The sequence below is a fragment of the Dromiciops gliroides genome, chromosome 4 (genome assembly GCF_019393635.1).
Source record: "Dromiciops gliroides isolate mDroGli1 chromosome 4, mDroGli1.pri, whole genome shotgun sequence".
In the NCBI taxonomy this organism is placed as follows: domain Eukaryota; kingdom Metazoa; phylum Chordata; class Mammalia; order Microbiotheria; family Microbiotheriidae; genus Dromiciops; species Dromiciops gliroides.
In genome coordinates this window covers 449,588,507-449,608,271 of record NC_057864.1, presented here as the reverse complement: position 1 = coordinate 449,608,271, position 19,765 = coordinate 449,588,507, and the positions used below count along the sequence as shown (strand labels likewise).

The window sequence follows — 19,765 nt, the reverse complement described above, 5'->3', positions numbered from 1 at the left end:
TTTTCACAATCCCCGCATTCAGTTACATACAGTTTAAGAAGCTTTGGTTTAAAAAATCAAACAGTGAATGTGGACCACATGGGATTATCAGATACCTGATCATACTGGGGATATCTGGTGACTGTGCGAAAGTCACAATGCCCTAGGCAGAAGCCATGAAAATAGTGCTCTAAATGTCCCTCCCCTCTCCTACAACTTCTTCTACCTTTGTCTCTCTGAGAAAATTACAGCGATGCATGGGAAAACAGCCAGACACGGGGGAGAAAAAAACGAGGGTGACTCTAAAGTAGCCAAATTATTATTTTATGTAGATGAAGTCTTGGATGTGGGCTCCCCTAACAGGTTGTGCACTTTTATGTTACAAAAACAAAGAATGAAAACAATTTAGAATTTGCAAAATAGAATATCTCAGCAGTCCAACTAATTTTGATTTCTTCTGGAAAAGATTCTTCAGCAGCTCCAGACAGGTCCTGGCTTGTCTTACTGTTCTTTTCAGAAAGAGACCTCAGGGCTCGGGCGGTCATCATGGCACCTTGGGCCTTATGGACGATGCAGATGGTTGCGAGTAAGTGGAGAGGGCTTTATTCCTGGGAAAGTAATAGCTGATGATAAAGGTCATCAAGGAAGAAATGCTGCAAAATGTAACATGAGGCTAGAACAAAACCAACCAGTGTTTGAGGTATGAGATTCGGGAACCCTCTCTAAATGGATGACTCCTCTTCACTGTCCTTTTCATCTAATTTACCATCATTATTATGTATTAAATCGCATTCTGATGCCTCATTGTGGCGTGCTAGTGACCAAGGGTTCTTGTACCCTTTGCTAAGACAGTACAAGTTCCAACAAGTGTCACCAAGCTGGAGAGGAGTAGAAGACAGGTTGTCCACTTACAGACCGTACATCTGTTACCTGAGGACGAGCCTAAATTTGGAAAAGCTCATCATGAGGCTGGCTGTAGGACATAGAAAAGCTGCGTTCTCTCATGAAGAAAGTACTCAGATCTCTGAAGTACACCTGGTGCGCTGAAATCATTTTGTTAAGTTTAAAATGTGCCACGAATCTCTTTGCTAAGTTTTCTTTTCTTTTTTTTTTTGCAGGGCAATAAGGGTTAAGTGACTTGCCCAACATCAGTGTCAAGTGTCTGAGAACGGACCTGAACTCAGGTCCTCCTGAATCCAGGGCCAGTACCCTATCCACTGTGCTACCCAGCTGCCCCCTTTACTAAGTTTTCTAGTGGTTTAACTTCCCTGGGTAAAAGGATGTGTACCCTGAATCTATGTAGTAGTTGGATAAAATCTCACTTCTATCTATACCATAGTAGTCAGAGAGAACTCCCTGCTCCTTCTGGATTGAGGAAACAAAATATGGCCCACCAACCAAATGTGTGACCCTGGGCAAGTCACTTCACCAAGTTTGTCTCAGTTTCCTCATCTGGAGAAGGAAATGGCAAAGCACTCCAATATCTCTGCCAAGAAAGCCCGATACGAGGTCACGAATAGTCAGACACAAACGACTCAACAACAACAACTTAGGAGACATGAATACCATCTGTCCTAACTCCTTTCATTTTTAAACAGAATAAGGTAATTCTGATTTTTCCCCCCAACACAAAACTTGCTCTGCCATTTTTACATTTGGTAAACATAGCATCAATATGTGTCCAAAGCACTGAAGTCTGAGAGGGACCAAATGACAATGGTTGGTTTAGGTCCCATCCAATAAACACCATGCCTCCCCCATCCTTACCCATCCTGTCTTTGGTTTATTTGTTTATGCCCAAGGGGCATCAACCTCCACCTCCATATTTCCAAGTCAGAAGATCCTTTCTGGCTTCTCTCTCTGAAGAATGAGGAGAAGATAATTCTGACATAACCGGAGCATCTTCAAATGCAGAATTCTTCTCCCTTGACACCAGTGCAATTTCTGAGTGACCAGCTCAGCTGCTGGGAATCACAGAAAGACTCGGCAGCAATGAGGCCTATAGATGGGCCACAAATGGCCCATTCTGTAGAGTACTTAAAATTCAATTTTCATTTGTAGGACATTGTTGAGATACCAACACGATCTGTAATTTTCGCTAGCTGACTTTTTAACAAACATGCCTGCTGTATCGTCTCCCTCAATAGACATGATTTGCATGATGTTTGTCAATCGGCTGATGCTTTTTTTTTGTCCTTGAAGAACAAGCATGGATAATGACAAAGTTAAAGGATACACATAAGTTGAGACACCTTTCGCTGCTAAATGCTTCCGTATGAGGCGCTCTGTCCCATACCAGTTAAAGCCTTTGGTGGCGTGTCCGATGCGTGGAAGATGGACACTCGCTAGAAAAGAACGAATAAATCTGAATAAACCAATTCCTTTGAAGTTGCCCAGCAGACATGCGGCCTAAGCTGGAGGTGAGACAAAAACCACACTGTAAAGAGTCGCTTTCTGCTCTCCTGTGGACACACATTCACAATATCACAGTGCTCCTCATTCAGGCCCATGAGGGGCTGACCCTGCTGATATAGGTACCTCCTCTAACATTCTGAGAGGGAATTTAATGGGGGAAATCGTACTGTTTTACTGAATCCAACATGGACTCTGAACCTGAAAAGAAGTCTATATGCGCTGGAAACCCAACATGCTACCAGTAATAAAGTTGGAGATGTTAACTGAGATATGCAGTGATTTCCTTATGAGTCAATCAACTCAACCAACTGTGAGAGATACATCCACACAAGCCAGATTTAATTAGTTCAAGAGTTTGCTTCAAAGATTTGCCTGTCAGGCTTAATATCTACATTACTGCCTTTCCATCATATTCTTTTTCCTGGGGTCAAAATAATACTAAGATGAGTCTAATGCTCCCAGTACCTGCAAAAGAGCTACAGAAAACTTGTCCCACCATCCCACTTAGTGCTTCATTTCATGAAATGGGGGCAGGATGGCTTAAGGGTTCCAGATTTTTTTGAACATGGAAAAATTACTTTAAGAGGTGGCAAGGGTCTGCAAATGGAGGGGGAAAAAATAGGCTAAAATCAGGAGCCTCGGATTTTAATTCTGGCTTTGCCACTAACTTGATGTGTGACCCAAGGCAGACACTTAATCTCTGTGCCTCAGTCTTCTCCTCTCTGAGATGGGGATAAAAGTATTTTGAAGGGCTGATCTGAGAGGCTTAAGTGAGATAATAAACATTAAATCGCTTTGGCATTATGTCAGGTATGTTTGCTTCTGCTTGTCCCCCGGCCCCAGGGTTCTACTCTACCATGAATGATGAGGGGGACTTATTATACATAGGTGCACTAATAAGCTTGTCTTACACAGAGAACAGAAATACTGATATTCTTAAAACACCAACGTAAACACACTTACCCTGCTTCTTTCTTGCAGCTAAAGAGATCTTTTTCAAACCTTCCTCTAGTGCAGCCATCTTGATGCCAGACAAGGTATTGGAGCGATCCCGGTGCTGAGCCACGATCAACGCCAACTAGATAGAAAAGCCCACAGACCGCACTGCTGAGGGAGTGGAGACCCAGCACCTGATTCCTGGGAACTGGCTGCCCATCGTTTTGGTTTTGGCTCTTCTGTCTTCTGGCTCTGTCTTAGAGCCTCTCTCCTCTTTTCACTGTATACTACTTCTCTTGGTGACCCAGCAGGTTCAATGATCATCTCTATGCAGGTAATTCCCATATCTATATGGGAATGCGTTGGTCTCTCCCACACCACCAACTAACTGCCTTTTGGCCATCTCAGACTGGTTGTCCCATAGGCATCTCTAAGAGAACTAATTTTCTTTCTCCCCCAAACTCTCCCTCTTCTGAACTTCCCTAATGCTGCTAGGGCACCCCCATCCTCCCAGTCACTCCAACCTGCAACCTCAGTTTCTCCCATTGGAATGTAGGGTCCTTGAGGACAAGGACCATATTTGTCTCCCCATGCTTAGCATAGTACCTGGTGCAAAGTAAGCACTTAATAAATGCTTACTGACCAAAGGACTGCTCTGAGAAAATAAAAACTAGTTTAAGAGTGAGTGAGGGGGGCAGCTAGGTGGTGCAGTGGATAAAGCGCTGGCCCTGGATTCAGAAGGACCTGAGTTCAAATACAGCCTTAAACACTTGACACTTACTAGCTGTGTGACCTTGGGCAAGTCACTTAATCCTCATTGCCCCTCACACACACACACACACAAACAAAAAACAAATGAACTAACAAACAAACAAACAAAAAGAGTGAGTGAGCCTGTACCTGAAGGTTTTAGAGTGAGATTAATAGATGATTAAAAATACATCAAAAGGCCTACAAGTGATGGGTGAGAGGGAAATACTCATTGAAGGCTCAGAGGTCAGAATCTCGGTGTGTAGCAAGGGAAGTAATGGGCGAGTTTTCCCCACTTTTGTTTCTAGGAGTATGAATCACCCACAGTTCCCCTGAGACAAAGAGGAGATTCTGATCGGCGTCCATTACTCTGGTTGGAAAATAACGTCTCAATAGCATTTTTTATTTTAGTCCTTTAAACCCAACCCAAGCTCTGACAATATATTTTATGAGAGTCTTCCAAGTCTCCCAGATGCTAAATTAAATAATAAGAGATGACAGGATACTCACCAAGTCCTGTCCTTTGTTTCTAGACTCCTTGTCATCGATAGGGAATAAAAGGACTCCCCCTAGACTCAGATCTGTGATCAAAGCAGAGTAAGACACAAATCATGAAGCATTAAAATCACTGAATTAGCCACTGGAACAGGAAATGGTTCTGCACATAAAGTCCCACAACATGTGATTCTCCCTTCAATCTTTCCCCCTCACATCCAGTAAGTGCCTGAGTCTGCCCAAGTCTTCTTTCAGAATGTCTCCTACATTCCATAGCTCCTTGGTGCCACTGTCCCCACTCCAGTCCAGGCACACGTCACCTCGCTCCTAAGATTGCTGCCACCCTCTCTAAGGTGGTCTCCCTTTCACTAGTCTTTCCACCAACAATCCATGATGCATAAATGGTTTAAAGCAGGTGTCAAACTCACCCCCAAACTCCCAGAATAACCTGCACCAGATTAAAATGTAAATGGGAAATGTCTAGCAAAACAAATAAAAATACAATACCGCACAGATCACGTTCATTTGTGGTTTGCCTTACTGAGTTGGACACCACGTTTTTTTTGGTTGCTTGTTTTGGGTTTTTTGGGTTTTGGGTTTTTTTGTGGGGCAATGCGGGTTAAGTGACTTGCCCAGGGTCACACAGCTAGTAAGGGTCAAGTGTCTGACGTCAAATTTGAACTCAGGTCCTCCTGAATCCAGGGCTGGTGCTTTATCCACTGAGTCATCTAGCTGCCCCCATTACCACTGTTTTTAAAGCACCATTTTCATGTCAGTCCTTTGCTCTGAGTACCACGGTGGCTACTCATTTACTACAGGACAAAATTCACAGCCCTCCCATTGGCACTGAAGGCCCTGCACCCAGCTGGAGTCAAACTTACCTCTCCACAGTTATTTCCCACTGCCCCACAATGGGCTTCCTTTTGAACCAGTCAGACTGCTCTGCTCTCTCATTTCTCTGCTTTGGCTTACACCATTCCACCACCTAGAACATCTCCCACCTTCACTGACCATCCCAAAGGCACAGTCTTCCCTAACCACTCTGGCCTAAAGTGAGTGATGTCTCCTCCCCTAGGATAAAGGAATCCATTCTCCTGGTGCTCGTTGGAATAACATCTTTTGGGGTAATTTAGCTTTTCTGTTTGCATGTCTTGGCTCCTGAACTGGCCTAGCTCCCTGGGCAATCATGCTTTTCTGTATCCCCAACAGTGCTCTGCACCAAGGTGGTCCAGGGTTCCTTTTCTCAGTATTTTCATGCAGGTATTCCCAAGGGTTCAATGTGACTCCTTCCCCCTCTCAAAGGTGTCCACACTTTTGATATCTCCCCTGCTCCCCCCTCAGCATTTCTCATCTCTGCATAGATGCCTCCCAGATCCTTATATCCAGAACTAAACTCTCTGGACCCACAGCTTCAACCACCAGCCGGACGTTTCTACCTGGATTTCTTGCCAGTGACTCAAAACTCAGCCTGTCCCAAACTGAACTTATCCTCTTTTCCCCCAAAATCTGCTTCTCCTTTTAACCACCCTATTTGCATCACTGCCAGCACCATTCGTTCACCCTTTGCCATAACCTGGAGACCCTGGTGTTATTTTTGACTGGTTCATCCTGCCATATTCATTCAATTGCCAAGACCCATCCAACCATCTGCCTGAAACTACTGCAGCAGAATCCTGACTCCAGTCTCCATCACTCCTCCCTCCAAATCGCTGCCAGGTTCATCTTTCTTTTACACAGGTGCACACATATATATCTTCTGAACAAAATGCCTGCCAATGATTATAGCCCAAACTCCCTAGCCCAGTACTGCTCTGTCTCTACATTTATACACTTCTCAAAGCATTTTCAAGTCCACTCTGATCCAAGATGCCATGAGAGCTTTGTGAAGTAGGTAGACCAGGCATGATTATCCCCATTGTCCAGATGAAGACACAGTGATAAAGAAGTCCAAGGTCACACAGCGAGTAGAGAGTGGAACTAGGACTAGAACTGAGAGAGTTCTTGATTACCCAACGCCATTTTGGTGTTCTTTCCACCAGTAGGGCCAGCTGCCTCCTGGGAGTCCCCTTCTGCTTGACTGTGTTCTGGTTCTTTTCTCTGTATTTCTTACCCTTCATCTTCCCTGCCAATTCATATATTTTCCTTGGTTCAGCTGATCGAACTTCTAAGGCCGTGAACAAACCGCCTCTGCCCCAGCGTCCAGAATCATCTGGTAGAGAAAATAATGGAACATTTAGTCAAATCCATTCCCAAACATAACTTCATTTCTAATGGGCTCACAGTAAGAAGGCCCTTCCCTTCCAAAGAGAGGCCTGCTCTCCTATGGATGTTGGGGTGCTTTCCAACCCAACATTTAGACTTGGACTCTTGCCAGAAGTGCCTAGAAACCAGGACTTCAAAATCTCCCTGTGAAAGAAGTGACTTTGGGAAAGACTATAATAGCATCTTTCAAGGGCTTTTACTTCCCTGTGTCCTCCATGATCAAGAAAAGGTACGGTTACCTATAAATCAATCAGGAATGCATGGTTAGAATATTAATATTTGCCTTCAACCGGGAGGCTTCCTGATTGGCTGAGAGTGAATCTAGGATTATAGAATAAACCAACGATTTCTGTCTAGAAGGTCAAGTTGGGTCAATTCCAAATCAGAAAGTGGTACTCCAATCTTGTATTCTTATTTAATCATTATTTAAATAGGCACCCCCTTTCCCAGTTATGAGAGGCTGGGAGTAGGTAGCAGAATAATCAGGAAAAGACTCTGTAATAATTCAACCTGACAATCAGTCCATTCCCAAAGTTCACAAAAAATGCTCAATTTTTTCACCCACTCAATAAATGTAATAATTCCTCAAGCAGGGATTTTTTTTTCTTTCAATTTTTTGCCCTACTTGGTAGAGGGCAAATATCAAATAACAGGAGTATGATGCAATCTCCAAGAGACAAACTGAGCCAATAGCTTCGGTAGAGACCTTGGCACCCTTTCTCTTGGATCAGGGTTCTACCCATAATTACTTGATCTCATTCTTTCACTAGTGCTATGTATGATAAACAGGTGGTGGGATCCTCCCCTGCAACCCCAACACACACACCCCTCCTTTTTCTTACCTACACAGTGAACAATGATGGCATCCTCTGCTCCTGCCTGGGGGTGGGTGACATCCCCACTAACATAATTGATCGACATCAGGTCTTGGTCTTCATAACCAAATTCAATGTCGCTCTCATCATTTCCTTCCTCAACTTCATCTGTTTCACTGTCTTCGGAGGGCAGGCAGGATGACTGGTAATTGTTTGACTCCCACCATGCCATCCTAAAACAAATCCATGAAAGAAAAGAGCAAATTAAATCCCTGACATGTTTTTCCCTCTGGGCCTGTTTCCCACTTCTTTCACTAATAATAAATGCCAAACACAAATGCAGGCTGACAATCTTAGAAACCCGTACAGATAAAGGATACTCCTTATTGCCTGCCTGCAAGTAAGTAAAAGAAGAAAGAATAAGGAGATGTCTAATAGCTGAATGATTCATCTTTAGATGGTGCCTACCATCTCTATTTCTCATTGGTTTTTAAAAACACACCTGAAGAAAAGGCTGTTTATATATATATATATATATATATATATATATATATATATATATATTTCTTCACTTCTTTTTGTCAGGAAATTACAACACAGTCTTGAAATCTGTCTGTTTCAGCAGGATGCGCAGAGCATCCCCCAAGTACTCTGGCCATTTTGCTGAAGCAGACTAGATTTTGAGAGTTATTTTTGGCTCAACCTTTAAGAAATCACTTATCCTACTACCAATGGGGCCCTAAAGCATCATAGACATTTCCTGCACCTTTGAAATTGGAACAAATAGCACTGTTATCTACTCTTGGCTGAATACAATAGAATCCAATCCCGTGGCCAATTCCTCTACCACCCAAGGCCCTCAGCTAAATGGGGTGTTCCTGCCTTTGTGTCTTTTAATGCAGTTATTTCAATTTCTCTTCCTCAAGTAGGACAGTGGCTAAAATTATCAGCCTGCTTTGTCCTCTACTACTCATTCTCAGCATCACGGCACTCCCTTCTTCTAAGATCAGAGACCAGCAGGTTTGACTCTGAGTCTATGGAGGGACACCTGCATACTTTTTCTTATGTTGAGCCTCTTGCTTTTTTTTCTTCTTCTCTTCTATCAACCTTGCTCTTTTAGCTGCTGCCTCTTGTCTTTTCTTCCGTCTCTCCTCTAGTTCTTCCTGGCTCAAGATGCGCTTTCTTTTTGTAGGCCCTTCCAAAAGTCCTGGGATGAGAACCTAAACAGGAGGATGAAAACAGACCACTGGTTACTTACCACAGTGGAAGCCTGAGAACTGCTCATGTGCCCCAGGAACCTATCTTATCTTCCAGTGGCTTTGACTCAGAAACAATGAGGCAAACACTTCAGAGAGCACACAGTAGGTCTACACTAGTTTATGACAGGAAGTGAGGAATAGAGATCTTAGATGATATTAACTATAAATATATATGGCAAATGGGTACCATAATTAGGGCCAAAAGGATGTCTAGTTGTTGCCAGGTTGTTGTGGTAGGATTTTGGCAGGGAGGTAGTAGGAAGGAAGGAATGGAGGGCAAATGGACCAAGGGGATTCTCTCTATCCAAAATAGTAAATTCAGCCAAAACACCAGCAAAGATAGTATAGCAATACCTCATTGATCTCGCATCACTGAGTAATGAGGCATTTAATATAAGGGGATTTTCTAGATGACCAAAGCTTCCCCTTTAACATCCCAAACCTTTTAATTTTAACTATTTTTATTGGAAAATTTCTACAACATATTATGTCATTCCTTGACTTTTTATGGTTACTGAATACAATTTAACCTTTTATTGATGAATCAATAGTATCACTCTGCTCATCAGTTATAATAAAAGGAATATCTTTCCTTAGAAACTACTGGGGTTCAGTGGACTGTTTGTGCCTGTGCACCAAAATATAGTACTTTTAATTTTTGCATCTATTCTTCGAAATATCTTCTATCTAGTTATCAGCTGCTACTTTTCAAAGCTATTAGAGTTTGATTTCAACCATTATTTCCTTCTAATATACTGCTTCTAATCTGTCTTAGGCTGGAAAATTTAATAGCCACGCTGGTTAGAACTGTATGTAAAGTTTTTTTGTTGTTTTTTGGTTTTTTGGTTTTTGGTGAGGCAATTGGGGTTAAGTGACTTGCCCAGGGTCACACAGCTAGTGTTACGTGTCTGAGGTCGGATTTGAACTCAGGTACTCCTGACTCCAGGGCCGGTGCTCTATCCACTGTGCCACCTAGCTGCCCCCAGAACTGTATGTAAAGTAAAAGCAGAAAGTATCTGAGTGAGGGTTGAGAGCCTAGCTAGTAGAGTAAAGTTCATGGATTGGGGGCCAAGGGTTTTTATGACAGTGATTTGAGTGCTCAGAGGGGTTTTTGCACAGATTTGATTTTTTACTATGTTCTGGAGCATTATGATTGTGGAAACTCTGACCTTCTAGTAAAATGAGGTGCTCCTGTACTTGAGTCATGTAAATAAAGACAAAGAAGATTTTCCCCTTTACCAAAGCTGAGGGAACTCACGCCGCCTTTCTTTCGGAGTGCCCTCCCCTCTTGACTGATCTCATCCAAAAGGCTTTTCTGCAGATCCACAAGTTGCTCAAATGATTTCCTGTCTTCTTTACTCGGCTCTTTAGAATAATCTTTCCCTTCATATAAATACATATGACCTTGTAAAAAGCAAACGAAAACCATAAATGGAGAAAGGCTAGAAACAAAAGAAAAACAACTTCATTTCAGTAAGAGATAAGAGAGAGGGAAACATGAGAACCCAGCTGCACCTACAGAGATAAGCAAAGAATCTGGTCTCCTGATGTAGCCTGCCTGGGTAGTAGGAGCAGGGTGTTTCAACCTTGGCCCATAACTCTCACTTACTAGAGCATATGTTTTATGATAATTACCCCTTGGCGGCACTTTCCAACGGAAAGAGTAGTTGACAGCCCAGAGGCCCCAGATTAGAATTCACATTAGGATTCACAGGGTCTGACTCACGGGTGACTCTGGATGGATCACTGGCCTCCTCTGAGGCTCAGAGGACCAGCCATATAACAAATAACAGCTCAAATCTCAGGTTATTAAGATCCCTGATCTTACATGCCATGTTTAAAGCTCACCAGACAGCCAAAATATGACCTTTTATTGCTTGTATATGGACTAGAATATAACTGTCTAAAGGGGGTGTCCTTCCTGTAAAATTAGAGGAGTAAGAGATGAGTCTTAAGAAAAAAATAGGAGATCACCAGACAAAATGCAGAGAGAGACCAAGAAATAATAATGATGATGATGATGATGCTAAAAGTGATAATGGCAATGCTTCATATTTGTAGAGCTCTTTACAAATTTTCATACAACAATAACTAGCATCCGTATAACAATTTTGGCCAGCTAGGTGGCACCATAGTGTATAGAGTGCTGGGCCTGGAATCAAGGAGACTCATCTTCCCAAGTTCCAATCTGGCCTCAGACGCTTACTGGCTATGGGACCCTGGGCAAGTCATTTAACCTTGTTTGCCTCAATTTCCTCATCTGGCAAATGAGCTGGAGAAGGAAATGGCAAACCACTCTAATATTTCTGCCAAGAAAATCCCCAGATGGGATCATGAAGAGTTGGACATGACTGAAAAACAAGTGAACAATAAAACACAGCAATTTAAGGCTTCCAAAGCACTTATTTTATTATTATACTTTTTTTTTTTTTGCAGGGCAGTGAGGGTTAAGTGACTTGCCCAGGGTCACACAGCTAGTGTCAAGTGTCTGAGGCTGTATTGGAACTCAGGTCCTCCTGAATCTAAGGCCAGTGCTTTATGCACTGTGCCACCTAGCTGCCCCCAAAGCACTTTTCAAATATTATCTCATTTGATCCTCCCAACAACCCTGGGGGGGGGGAGGGTTAGGAGCTATTATTATCCTCATTTCACAGAGGAGGAAACTGAGGCAGACAGAGGTGAAGTGACTTGCCCAGGGTCATACAGCTAGCTAAATATTTGAGGCCAAATTTGAACTCAGGTCTTCCTGACTCTAGGCCTAGGACTCTATCCACTGCACCACCTAGCTGTATTTGATTCTAACAATAATCCTATGAGATTACATATCAGAACACATAGACATTTTAGGAGGAAGGCAACTGAGGCCCAGGGAAGTTAGATGACTTGCCCAAGATCACACATTAAGTTTGTGAAAGAAGTGAGATTAGAACACAAATCTTCTGACTCCTAATTCTATGGACTTTATTTTTAAAAACAAGTCTTTAACGATGATTTTTTAAAACTCTGTATAGCTTCCCAGAGATTGCCCCATGCAGTAGAAGCCTCTCTTATAACCCCAAAGTACAGGTAAGCAAAACAATGCAACACAATCGTGGCTGACAGTTGTAGACATCAGTCCACACCAACAACCCAAGTGTGAGGAGAGGCAAGGGTCCTGTGCACTTTCCAAGTGAGAATGAGGCTGAGAGATGACTCTAGAGCAGACAATGTTTAATAGTACAATTTACCAAGCAAATGCTACATTTAACCCATAGCCACACTAAAAATCAGCTATAAGTCTGTTTTCTCCAAGGACTAAGAAAGCAAAACATTTTCATCCCCAAGGGAGGAACTGCTTCACACTTGTAACCAAGCCCAACTAGCTGGAATTCTAATTGGCAGCCTCTAATTAAATCAGCACAGAAACCATCAATAAAGCTCCCCGTCAACAAGTGAAAATTTGAAGGGCAGGGAAGCACCAAACATGATGAACATGGAGTTCAAATGATGCAGACAGTTCCCAACTTGCAAATTTGTTTTTCCTAAAGCAAGATAAATGGAAAAATATGGCTTATTAAATTTAATTGTTTTTCTCTTTTATGTAATTACTTATATTGCAACTTTTTTTTTTTTGATATTGGGTCTCCCTACCTCTCCCAGGCTAGAAGTGCCAAGGCTGCTCACCGGACCAACCCCACCACTGATGGGCATGGAAGCTCTGACCTTCTCCGTCTCTGATTTGAGAAAGTTTCCCCTCCCTATTCCCTGAGACTCATCGTGGACACCTAATTATCTCAGCTCAACTGCATTCTCGAACTTACACCATCCACCAGTCTCAACCTCCCCACTGGTGGTAGTTATAGGCACCTGTCACCATGTTTGGCACGACCGTATCGCTTGCACACTTCCTGCTGCAAAGGTACAGCAGTTTGGCTATGTGACGGATTAGCCCTGGGCTGTGTAGGGATAGAATTTTGAGCCTGAGGGTCAGGAAGACTTGACTTGGTTTCAAAACCTTGTCTCTGATACTAGTTGACCAGTGACGAGGGATGGGTCATTCAGCTGCCAAAGAGTCTCAGGTGGCTCCCCACAACCAAGTTGTAGAAGTGGCTCGATACAATATGTGCTGGTGGAAAGAGTTCCTGTGTCAACAAAATCAAATTCCTGACCTGTTAATATAGGGGTCAACTCTAGAGGCTAACCACCATTTGCTTCTCAATTTTCAAAGAGCCAATTTGAAAATGAACTTGTAGAAGACATACACTGACTTGTTGTAGTTTGTAACAAATATTCAACAGCCTTTTGGCTGGGAGAATGTATAGGGAGACATACCACATGTCAAGGAAAATAAAAGATGCTATTTAGTGTCATGCTCAAATCTCCCAGAGAGGGGGGAACCTTTTTAAAAGGACACCCATCCGCATGAATCCCTCATAAAATATTCCAACCAAAGGTCTTCCTTGCATTTGCTTGAACACCTTCAAGTTATGGTGAACTCACTACCTCTGAAGAAGGCTCATGTCATTTTTTTGTTTTGTTTTGTTTTGTTTCTTTTGGTGGGGCAATTGGGGTTAAGTGACTTGCCCAGGGTCACACGGCTAGTAAGTGTCAAGTGTCTGACTCAGGTCATTCTGACTCCAGGGCCAGTGCTCTTTTCACTGTTCCACCTAGCTGCCCCGCTCATGTCATTTTCAGACAGCCCTGATTGCTAGGAAATTCTTCCTCATGTTGAGTCAAAATCTTCCTCTCTATAACTTAAGGGCAGCTAAGTCACATAATGTATAGAATGCCAGGCCTGGAGTCAGGATGACCTGAATTCAAATCTGACCTCAGATACTTACTAGCTGTGTGATCCTGAGCAAGTCACTTAATTAACCCTGTTTGCCTCCATTTCCTCATCTGTAAAATGAGATGGAGAAGGAAATGGCAAATCACTCCAGTATCTTTAACAAGAAAATCCCAAATGGAGCCAGGAAGAGCTAGACACAACTGAAAAATGAATGAACAACAATAAACAACAGTAACTTGTACACATTATGTCCTCTGGAGCTACAAACAACAATTCTAATCCCTCTTCCACACAACAGCTCTTTAAACATCTGGAGCCAGACATCATGGCTCCCTGTTTTGCAGAGTAATCACCAGTAAATCACTTAATCATCCCTCCTATAATGCACCTTCCAGGACTGGACCCAATACACTGAAGATATTCTAATCAAAGCAGGATATATTAGGATCATTACCCACCACCTCCTCTGGACAACATCCTTCTATTTTTTTCTTTGCTTTTCCTTTTTTGGGGGGTTGGGGCAATGAGGGTTAAGTGACTTGCCCAGGGTCACACAGCTAGTGTCAAGTGTTTGAGGCCGGATTTGAACTCAGGTCCTCCTGAATCCAGGGCCGGTGTCCTATCCACTGCACCACCTCGCTGCCCCTAGCAGGCATTTTTTTTTTTTTAGTGAGGCAATTGGGGTTAAGTGACTTGCCCAGGGTCACACAGCTAGTAAGTGTTAAGTGTCTGAGGCCAGATTTGAACTCAGGTACTCCTGACTCCAGGGCCCGTGCTCTATCTACTGCGCCACCTAGCTACCCCTAGAAGGCATTTTAAACAAAGGTAGTAGACACACCAAACTTTAGAGCCTAGAGCCAGTAAGTCACACCCAAAGGTATTAAATGTTCTAGAGCTGCCCTCAAGCAATAACAGGGAACGTCCCATCTTGCTGTTCCCTTGGGAGTCACCTCTACTTTGCACACATAACCCTGAAGTGGAGCCCTGGGCTCCAGGGTTGAGAGTCTGACGGTTTGCCCTGCCATACTCCAGGACTTACTTTCAGACTCTTCTTGGCTTTCCTCTTCTGAGGCAGGGATGGCGTCTGCGGTCCACTTGCCGTCCTTGCTTTCACCCAGGATGGACTCCAGGTCAACTTCCTCCATGGTGCCTCCCTCAGAAGAGAGCAGTTTGTCCAAGCCAAATTTGAGGATCTCGCTCAGCTTTGAAGGAGAAAGCAGACAAGACCAAGTGGTTGTCTCTGTAACCAGGTACACAGAAAGGTGGCGGTGGTTGGCCGGGAGGCACACTGGATATCTCCACCCCAGCCCCAAAGTCTGTGCACCAACAGCAAAGCATGGTGGAAACGCGCCCCACCCAAGTCATGGCCCTTGGTGGACAGCTTGGGCTCTGTCACGACAGAACCCTTGGGCATGTCCAAACCTCTCTGAGTCTCAACTTCTTCATCTGCAAAACAGCAGTGACACTTTGGCATTCATACTTTGGATCATGGTTGTTGAAGATAGTAGAGCTGTGGAATGGAGGAACTAAAAGACCCTGAGAGAGATCACTAGTCTGAACGTGTCGAATATGCAGCTCATGGGCTGCATATGGCCCACAACACTCCCCAGTGCAGGCTGAGCCAGGCTAAAATGTACCTGGGGAATATCTGACCAAATAAACAAAAATACAAAAAAACAGAGATAATATTAATATTGAGATGGTTAAGTGGCACAGAGGATAGAGTGTGGGTCCTAGAGTCAGGAAGACTCATCTTCACGAGTTCAGGAGTTCAATTTACTAGCTATGTGTGTGACTCTGGGCAAGTCACTTAACCCTGTCTGCCTCAGTTTCTCATCTGCAAAAGGAGATGGAGAAGGAAATAGCTAGTACGTGTTAAGTGTCTGAGGCCGGATTTGAACTCAGGTCCTCCTGAATCCAGGGCCAATGCTCTATCCACTGTGCCACCTAGCTGCCCCTGTAATCCCCTTATTTTAAAAAGGAAACAGCTGAGCCCCGGAATAATGAAATTGTTTGTAAAGGGGAAATGAAGATAGCTGGTAAAGGAGCAACATGTGGTGCAGTAGAAATAATACCATCTAATCCCCACTACAATTAAAACTCCATGAAGATAAAATCCACATCTTACACATCTCTGTATCCTATACAATGCTCAGGCATTACACGAATACAACTTGTGTTCAACATAAATATTTGCTGAATCAAATGCCCTTTTACATAGAGACACCAAGGCACTGCCCAAAGCCCAACAATGTAACAGTGCAGTTTAACAGAGAACCCACATTTTAGCACTTTGACCCACAGCTGGCAACCTTTTACTTAGAGGAGAAACCAGATCAGCATTGGCAAGCTGGCCTGGCAGCAGGGACGTCCTGGTTCTAGTGTGATGGGTCTATGCTCAGTCACTGGTTCTATCCCAAATCTCTTTTATTTTTAGTGAGGCAATTGGGGTTAAGTGACTTGCCCAGGGTCACACAGCTAGTAAGTTCCATCCCAAATCTCATGGTGCTGTGTCTAATCTGCCAGTCACTGCCCTTGAATCTCTATATGACCTTGGACAGGGTTTCAGGTTCTTCATCCATAACATGTGATGTTGATATTCCTGCTCCTCGTGAGCTCAGCGCTAGGATGCAGAAGCCTGGCCTGACCTGAGAAGGTAGAGGTGCCATCACTCTGCCAATTCTCTATCTGCTTGCCTAAATTTTAAACCATGATCTTTGTCCTCTTCCCCATCTCTCTAGAGAAAGCCATCCTAAAATTCTTCATTGGTTTCTTAGTCCCAAGAGTTTTGAATTTTTTTTGGATTCCTTCTTTCTTTCTTTCAGTGAGGCAATTGGGGTTAAGTGACTTGCCCAGGGTCACACAGCTAGTGTCAAGTGTCTGAGGCCAGATTTGAACTCAGGTATTCCTGACTCCAAGGGCTGGTGCTCTATCCACTGCACCACCTAGCTGCCCCTGGATTCCTTATTTCTTACATGGTATCTTGAACACTTCTCATCCTTCAACACAATACTCAGGTGATGTTTTATCCAACTGAACAGGATGAAATAAAATGTTGGCTACATGCTAAAACAGAGCTTCTTAACCTTTTTTTTTGTCATGAAGCTTCCTGACAGTCTGATGAAGTCTATGGACCCCTTTCCAGAATAAGTAAAATACATCGGATACCAAAGGAAACCAACATATATTGAAATACAGTTATAAAAATATTAAAAAAACAAATTCCCAGATTCCAGGCTAAGAATCCCTGTGCTAAAATGAGAGTCTTTCTGTGTTCATAGTTTGAGAGGAGGGGTTGATTCTACACTGGCCTCTTCATTTGCACCCTCAGGCAAAGAGGAATGACCATCACTTAACATCCCCTTCTGATATGACACATGGCCAAGTATGTCCTACCTGCAGGTCAGAGGCTGCTGGAGACTTCTGGGCTCCCAGAGTCAAGTGGCCGCCCCCTATGATGGCGTTGGTGAGCCTCAGCTTGGACACGGCTTTTCTGTAGATGATTTCTTCCACCGTATCTCGGCCAATAAGCCGAATAATCTTCACAGACCTGTGTAAGGCATGCGTGAGAAGTGTTGACTGTGAAAAGTCTATAAGCAAAAGCAAGAAGCAGCATTTAAGTCTAACATTTCTTTTTTTTTTTTTTTAAGTGAGGCAATTGGGGTTAAGTGACTTGCCCAGGGTCACACAGCTAGTAAGTGTTAAGTGTCTGAGGCCAGATTTGAACTCAGGTATTTCTGACTCCAGGGCCAGTGCTCTATCCACTGTGCCACCTAGCTGCCCCTCTAACATTTCTTAAAGGAAATAAAAAAGTCTGTCTGGAGCCCAGTGAATGCTGGGAATGTTTCACTGGGCTTGAACTCTTGTTAGAAAATGGTCTCAGCTTTTCTGTACACATTTGGCACCAATGTTTTCTACCTCGAATTTATTTTACTTGAGCGTTTCTTTCATGCAGACCCGGGGAGGCCATGGAGGTTCATCTGCTTTGGAGTTCCCTCTCCTCTGTCACCCAGGAAAACCTTCGCTACGGAAGTTCACCAAATGGCAAGAACTATTTTTAATAGCCTGTACCATCACAGAACCTGGGAATGGATAGTTCTAGAGGTTCCTAAACACATAAGTCTATCATTTCATTCCCTCTTTTTTCTTTCTTTTTTTTTTTCAGGGCAATGAGGGTTAAGTGACTTGCCCGGGGTCACACAGCTACTAAGTGTCAAGTGTCTGAGGCTGCATTTGAACTCAGGTCCTCCTGAATCCAGGACCAGTGCTTTATCCACTGTGCTACCTAGCTGCCCCTTCATTTCCTCTTTTAACAGAAATCTGGATTAATTAAACAACTCATGGGGTCAACAGAAAAGTTGGGGCTTGGTTCCCAGGAATGCCTTTCCCCACCTCATCCTCACTCCTCATGCCTCCCCAAACAGAACAACAGATGAGTCACCAGCTAGAGAACCCAACACTAAGGGAAGGGGAAAGGACTTTAGGAACACTGCCCCTGCTCCGATTCCTCACTTTTTCTGACCAATCCGGTGTGCCCTGGCGATCGCTTGCAAGTCATTTTGGGGGTTAAAGTCACTGTCAACAAAAATCACTGTATCTGCGGCAGTCAGATTCATGCCCACTCCACCTGAAAAGAAGAAGAGCATGCGTGGGATCAGGGGCAGGAAGGTGAGGGATGAGGCAGCGGCGAGGCAGACTAATAAAGTGAATGCAGCCAGAGCCGCCGGTCCATCTCTCACATGAAAACCACTATCCCCACTCCAGGGCTTGGGAGGTCCTAAAATGCTGGCTGAGCTCCTGAACTGTCTCCCCTGCGCTGAGATGGAGGGGAAGGAGGGAAGGGGCAGAAGTGCCCAATATATCCTGGGCCAGCGTCTTGAAATCACTTGAAATAAAACTCATTTAAGTTTTGTTGAAACCATGGTAGAGGAGGAAATTTCACAATGAAGGCAGTACTACTGGGGGTTGCTAAGAAAAGTATTGTTTTATTTAAATTTCACACTAAACACAAGTAGTAAGTAGTTCCCAGCCAGATTTGGGGGTGGGGGGGGTCAGGTGGGAGAGGAGTGTTACCCAAGAAGAAAGCAGAAAATTACTTTTCTCTGTATTAGAAAGAACCTCCTGAGAAGAGTTTAAGCCCTTAACACACAGAATGGCCCCTCCTGCCTCCCAAGCAGCCCAGAGCTAGGCACTGAGGATCAGACAAAAGCAAGAAAGGATTCCTCACTCAAGGCACTTCTCCTGAGGTTATAAGTATTCAGAGAGAAGTCAATTCAGGGCACATCCAAAATAAATGCAGGAATTTGTTTAAAAGGTGGAGGGATGGAAATCAGGAAAGGGCTCTTGGAGGTGAAGTCTGGAGCTGAACTTTGAAGGAAGCCAAGGGTGAGAAGGGAAGGCACTCTAGGTATAGGAGACTGAGGTACTGAGGTGGGAAATGAAAGGCAGCGTACAGGAAACAGCAATAGGCCACCTTGGCTGGAAAGTAGAGTATATGAGTAGGGGTAAAGTATAATCAGCCTGGAAATACAAACAGAATCCAGACCGTGAAGGCCTTTAGATGCTTGAGAAAGGAGTCTGTATTTGATTCTAGAGTCAACGGGGCACCTCTGAAGTTTTCTGAGTACAGAATGACATGGTCAGTTTGGCAGTTGTTTGGAAGATGGATTAGAGAGTGGAGAAACTGGATGCAAGAAGACCAGTCAAGAGGTTACTGCAATGGCCTTGAACTACGGTGGTAGCCAAATGAATGGAAAGAAGGGGGTAGATTTGAGAGATGTATGGTGAAAGAATGAACAAGACTGACTGATATGACTGGTGGGAAGGGACAGTGAAGGAAAGAATTAAGGTTGACTCATACATAGCTTGTAAACCTGATTGACACAGTACACTTGGAATCAAAAATAGGGAAAGGGTATGAGATGAGGAGGAAGAGGTGAGGAAAAGACGAGATCTGTTTTGGACATGCTGATGTCCACAGAAGACTATACGATAGCCAGGTATAGTTCTTTACCTACCAGGCAGATGGAAATGCCTACTAGATATCAGGAGAGAGACGAGTGCTAGATATGAAGATTTGGGAACAA

The 19,765-nt window shown here is 43.7% G+C and overlaps 1 protein-coding gene across 1 annotated transcript in view; it reads right to left on the bottom strand.

The window, feature by feature from the left end:
• Positions 1 to 271: 271 nt before the first annotated feature.
• Positions 272 to 19,765, bottom strand: part of CHD1L (chromodomain helicase DNA binding protein 1 like) — a 52,546-nt gene continuing 33,052 nt past the window's right edge. The window contains exons 13-23 of the mRNA XM_043999305.1: positions 18,192 to 18,306; positions 17,076 to 17,229; positions 14,719 to 14,881; positions 10,170 to 10,315; positions 8,709 to 8,872; positions 7,680 to 7,885; positions 6,686 to 6,784; positions 4,591 to 4,661; positions 3,358 to 3,472; positions 2,216 to 2,324; positions 272 to 602 (exon numbers count right to left, since the gene is read on the bottom strand). Coding sequence (XP_043855240.1) covers positions 524 to 602; positions 2,216 to 2,324; positions 3,358 to 3,472; positions 4,591 to 4,661; positions 6,686 to 6,784; positions 7,680 to 7,885; positions 8,709 to 8,872; positions 10,170 to 10,315; positions 14,719 to 14,881; positions 17,076 to 17,229; positions 18,192 to 18,306 — 1,421 coding nt within the window. The 3' untranslated portion in view covers positions 272 to 523. The remainder of the gene's footprint in view (positions 603 to 2,215; positions 2,325 to 3,357; positions 3,473 to 4,590; positions 4,662 to 6,685; positions 6,785 to 7,679; positions 7,886 to 8,708; positions 8,873 to 10,169; positions 10,316 to 14,718; positions 14,882 to 17,075; positions 17,230 to 18,191; positions 18,307 to 19,765) is intronic.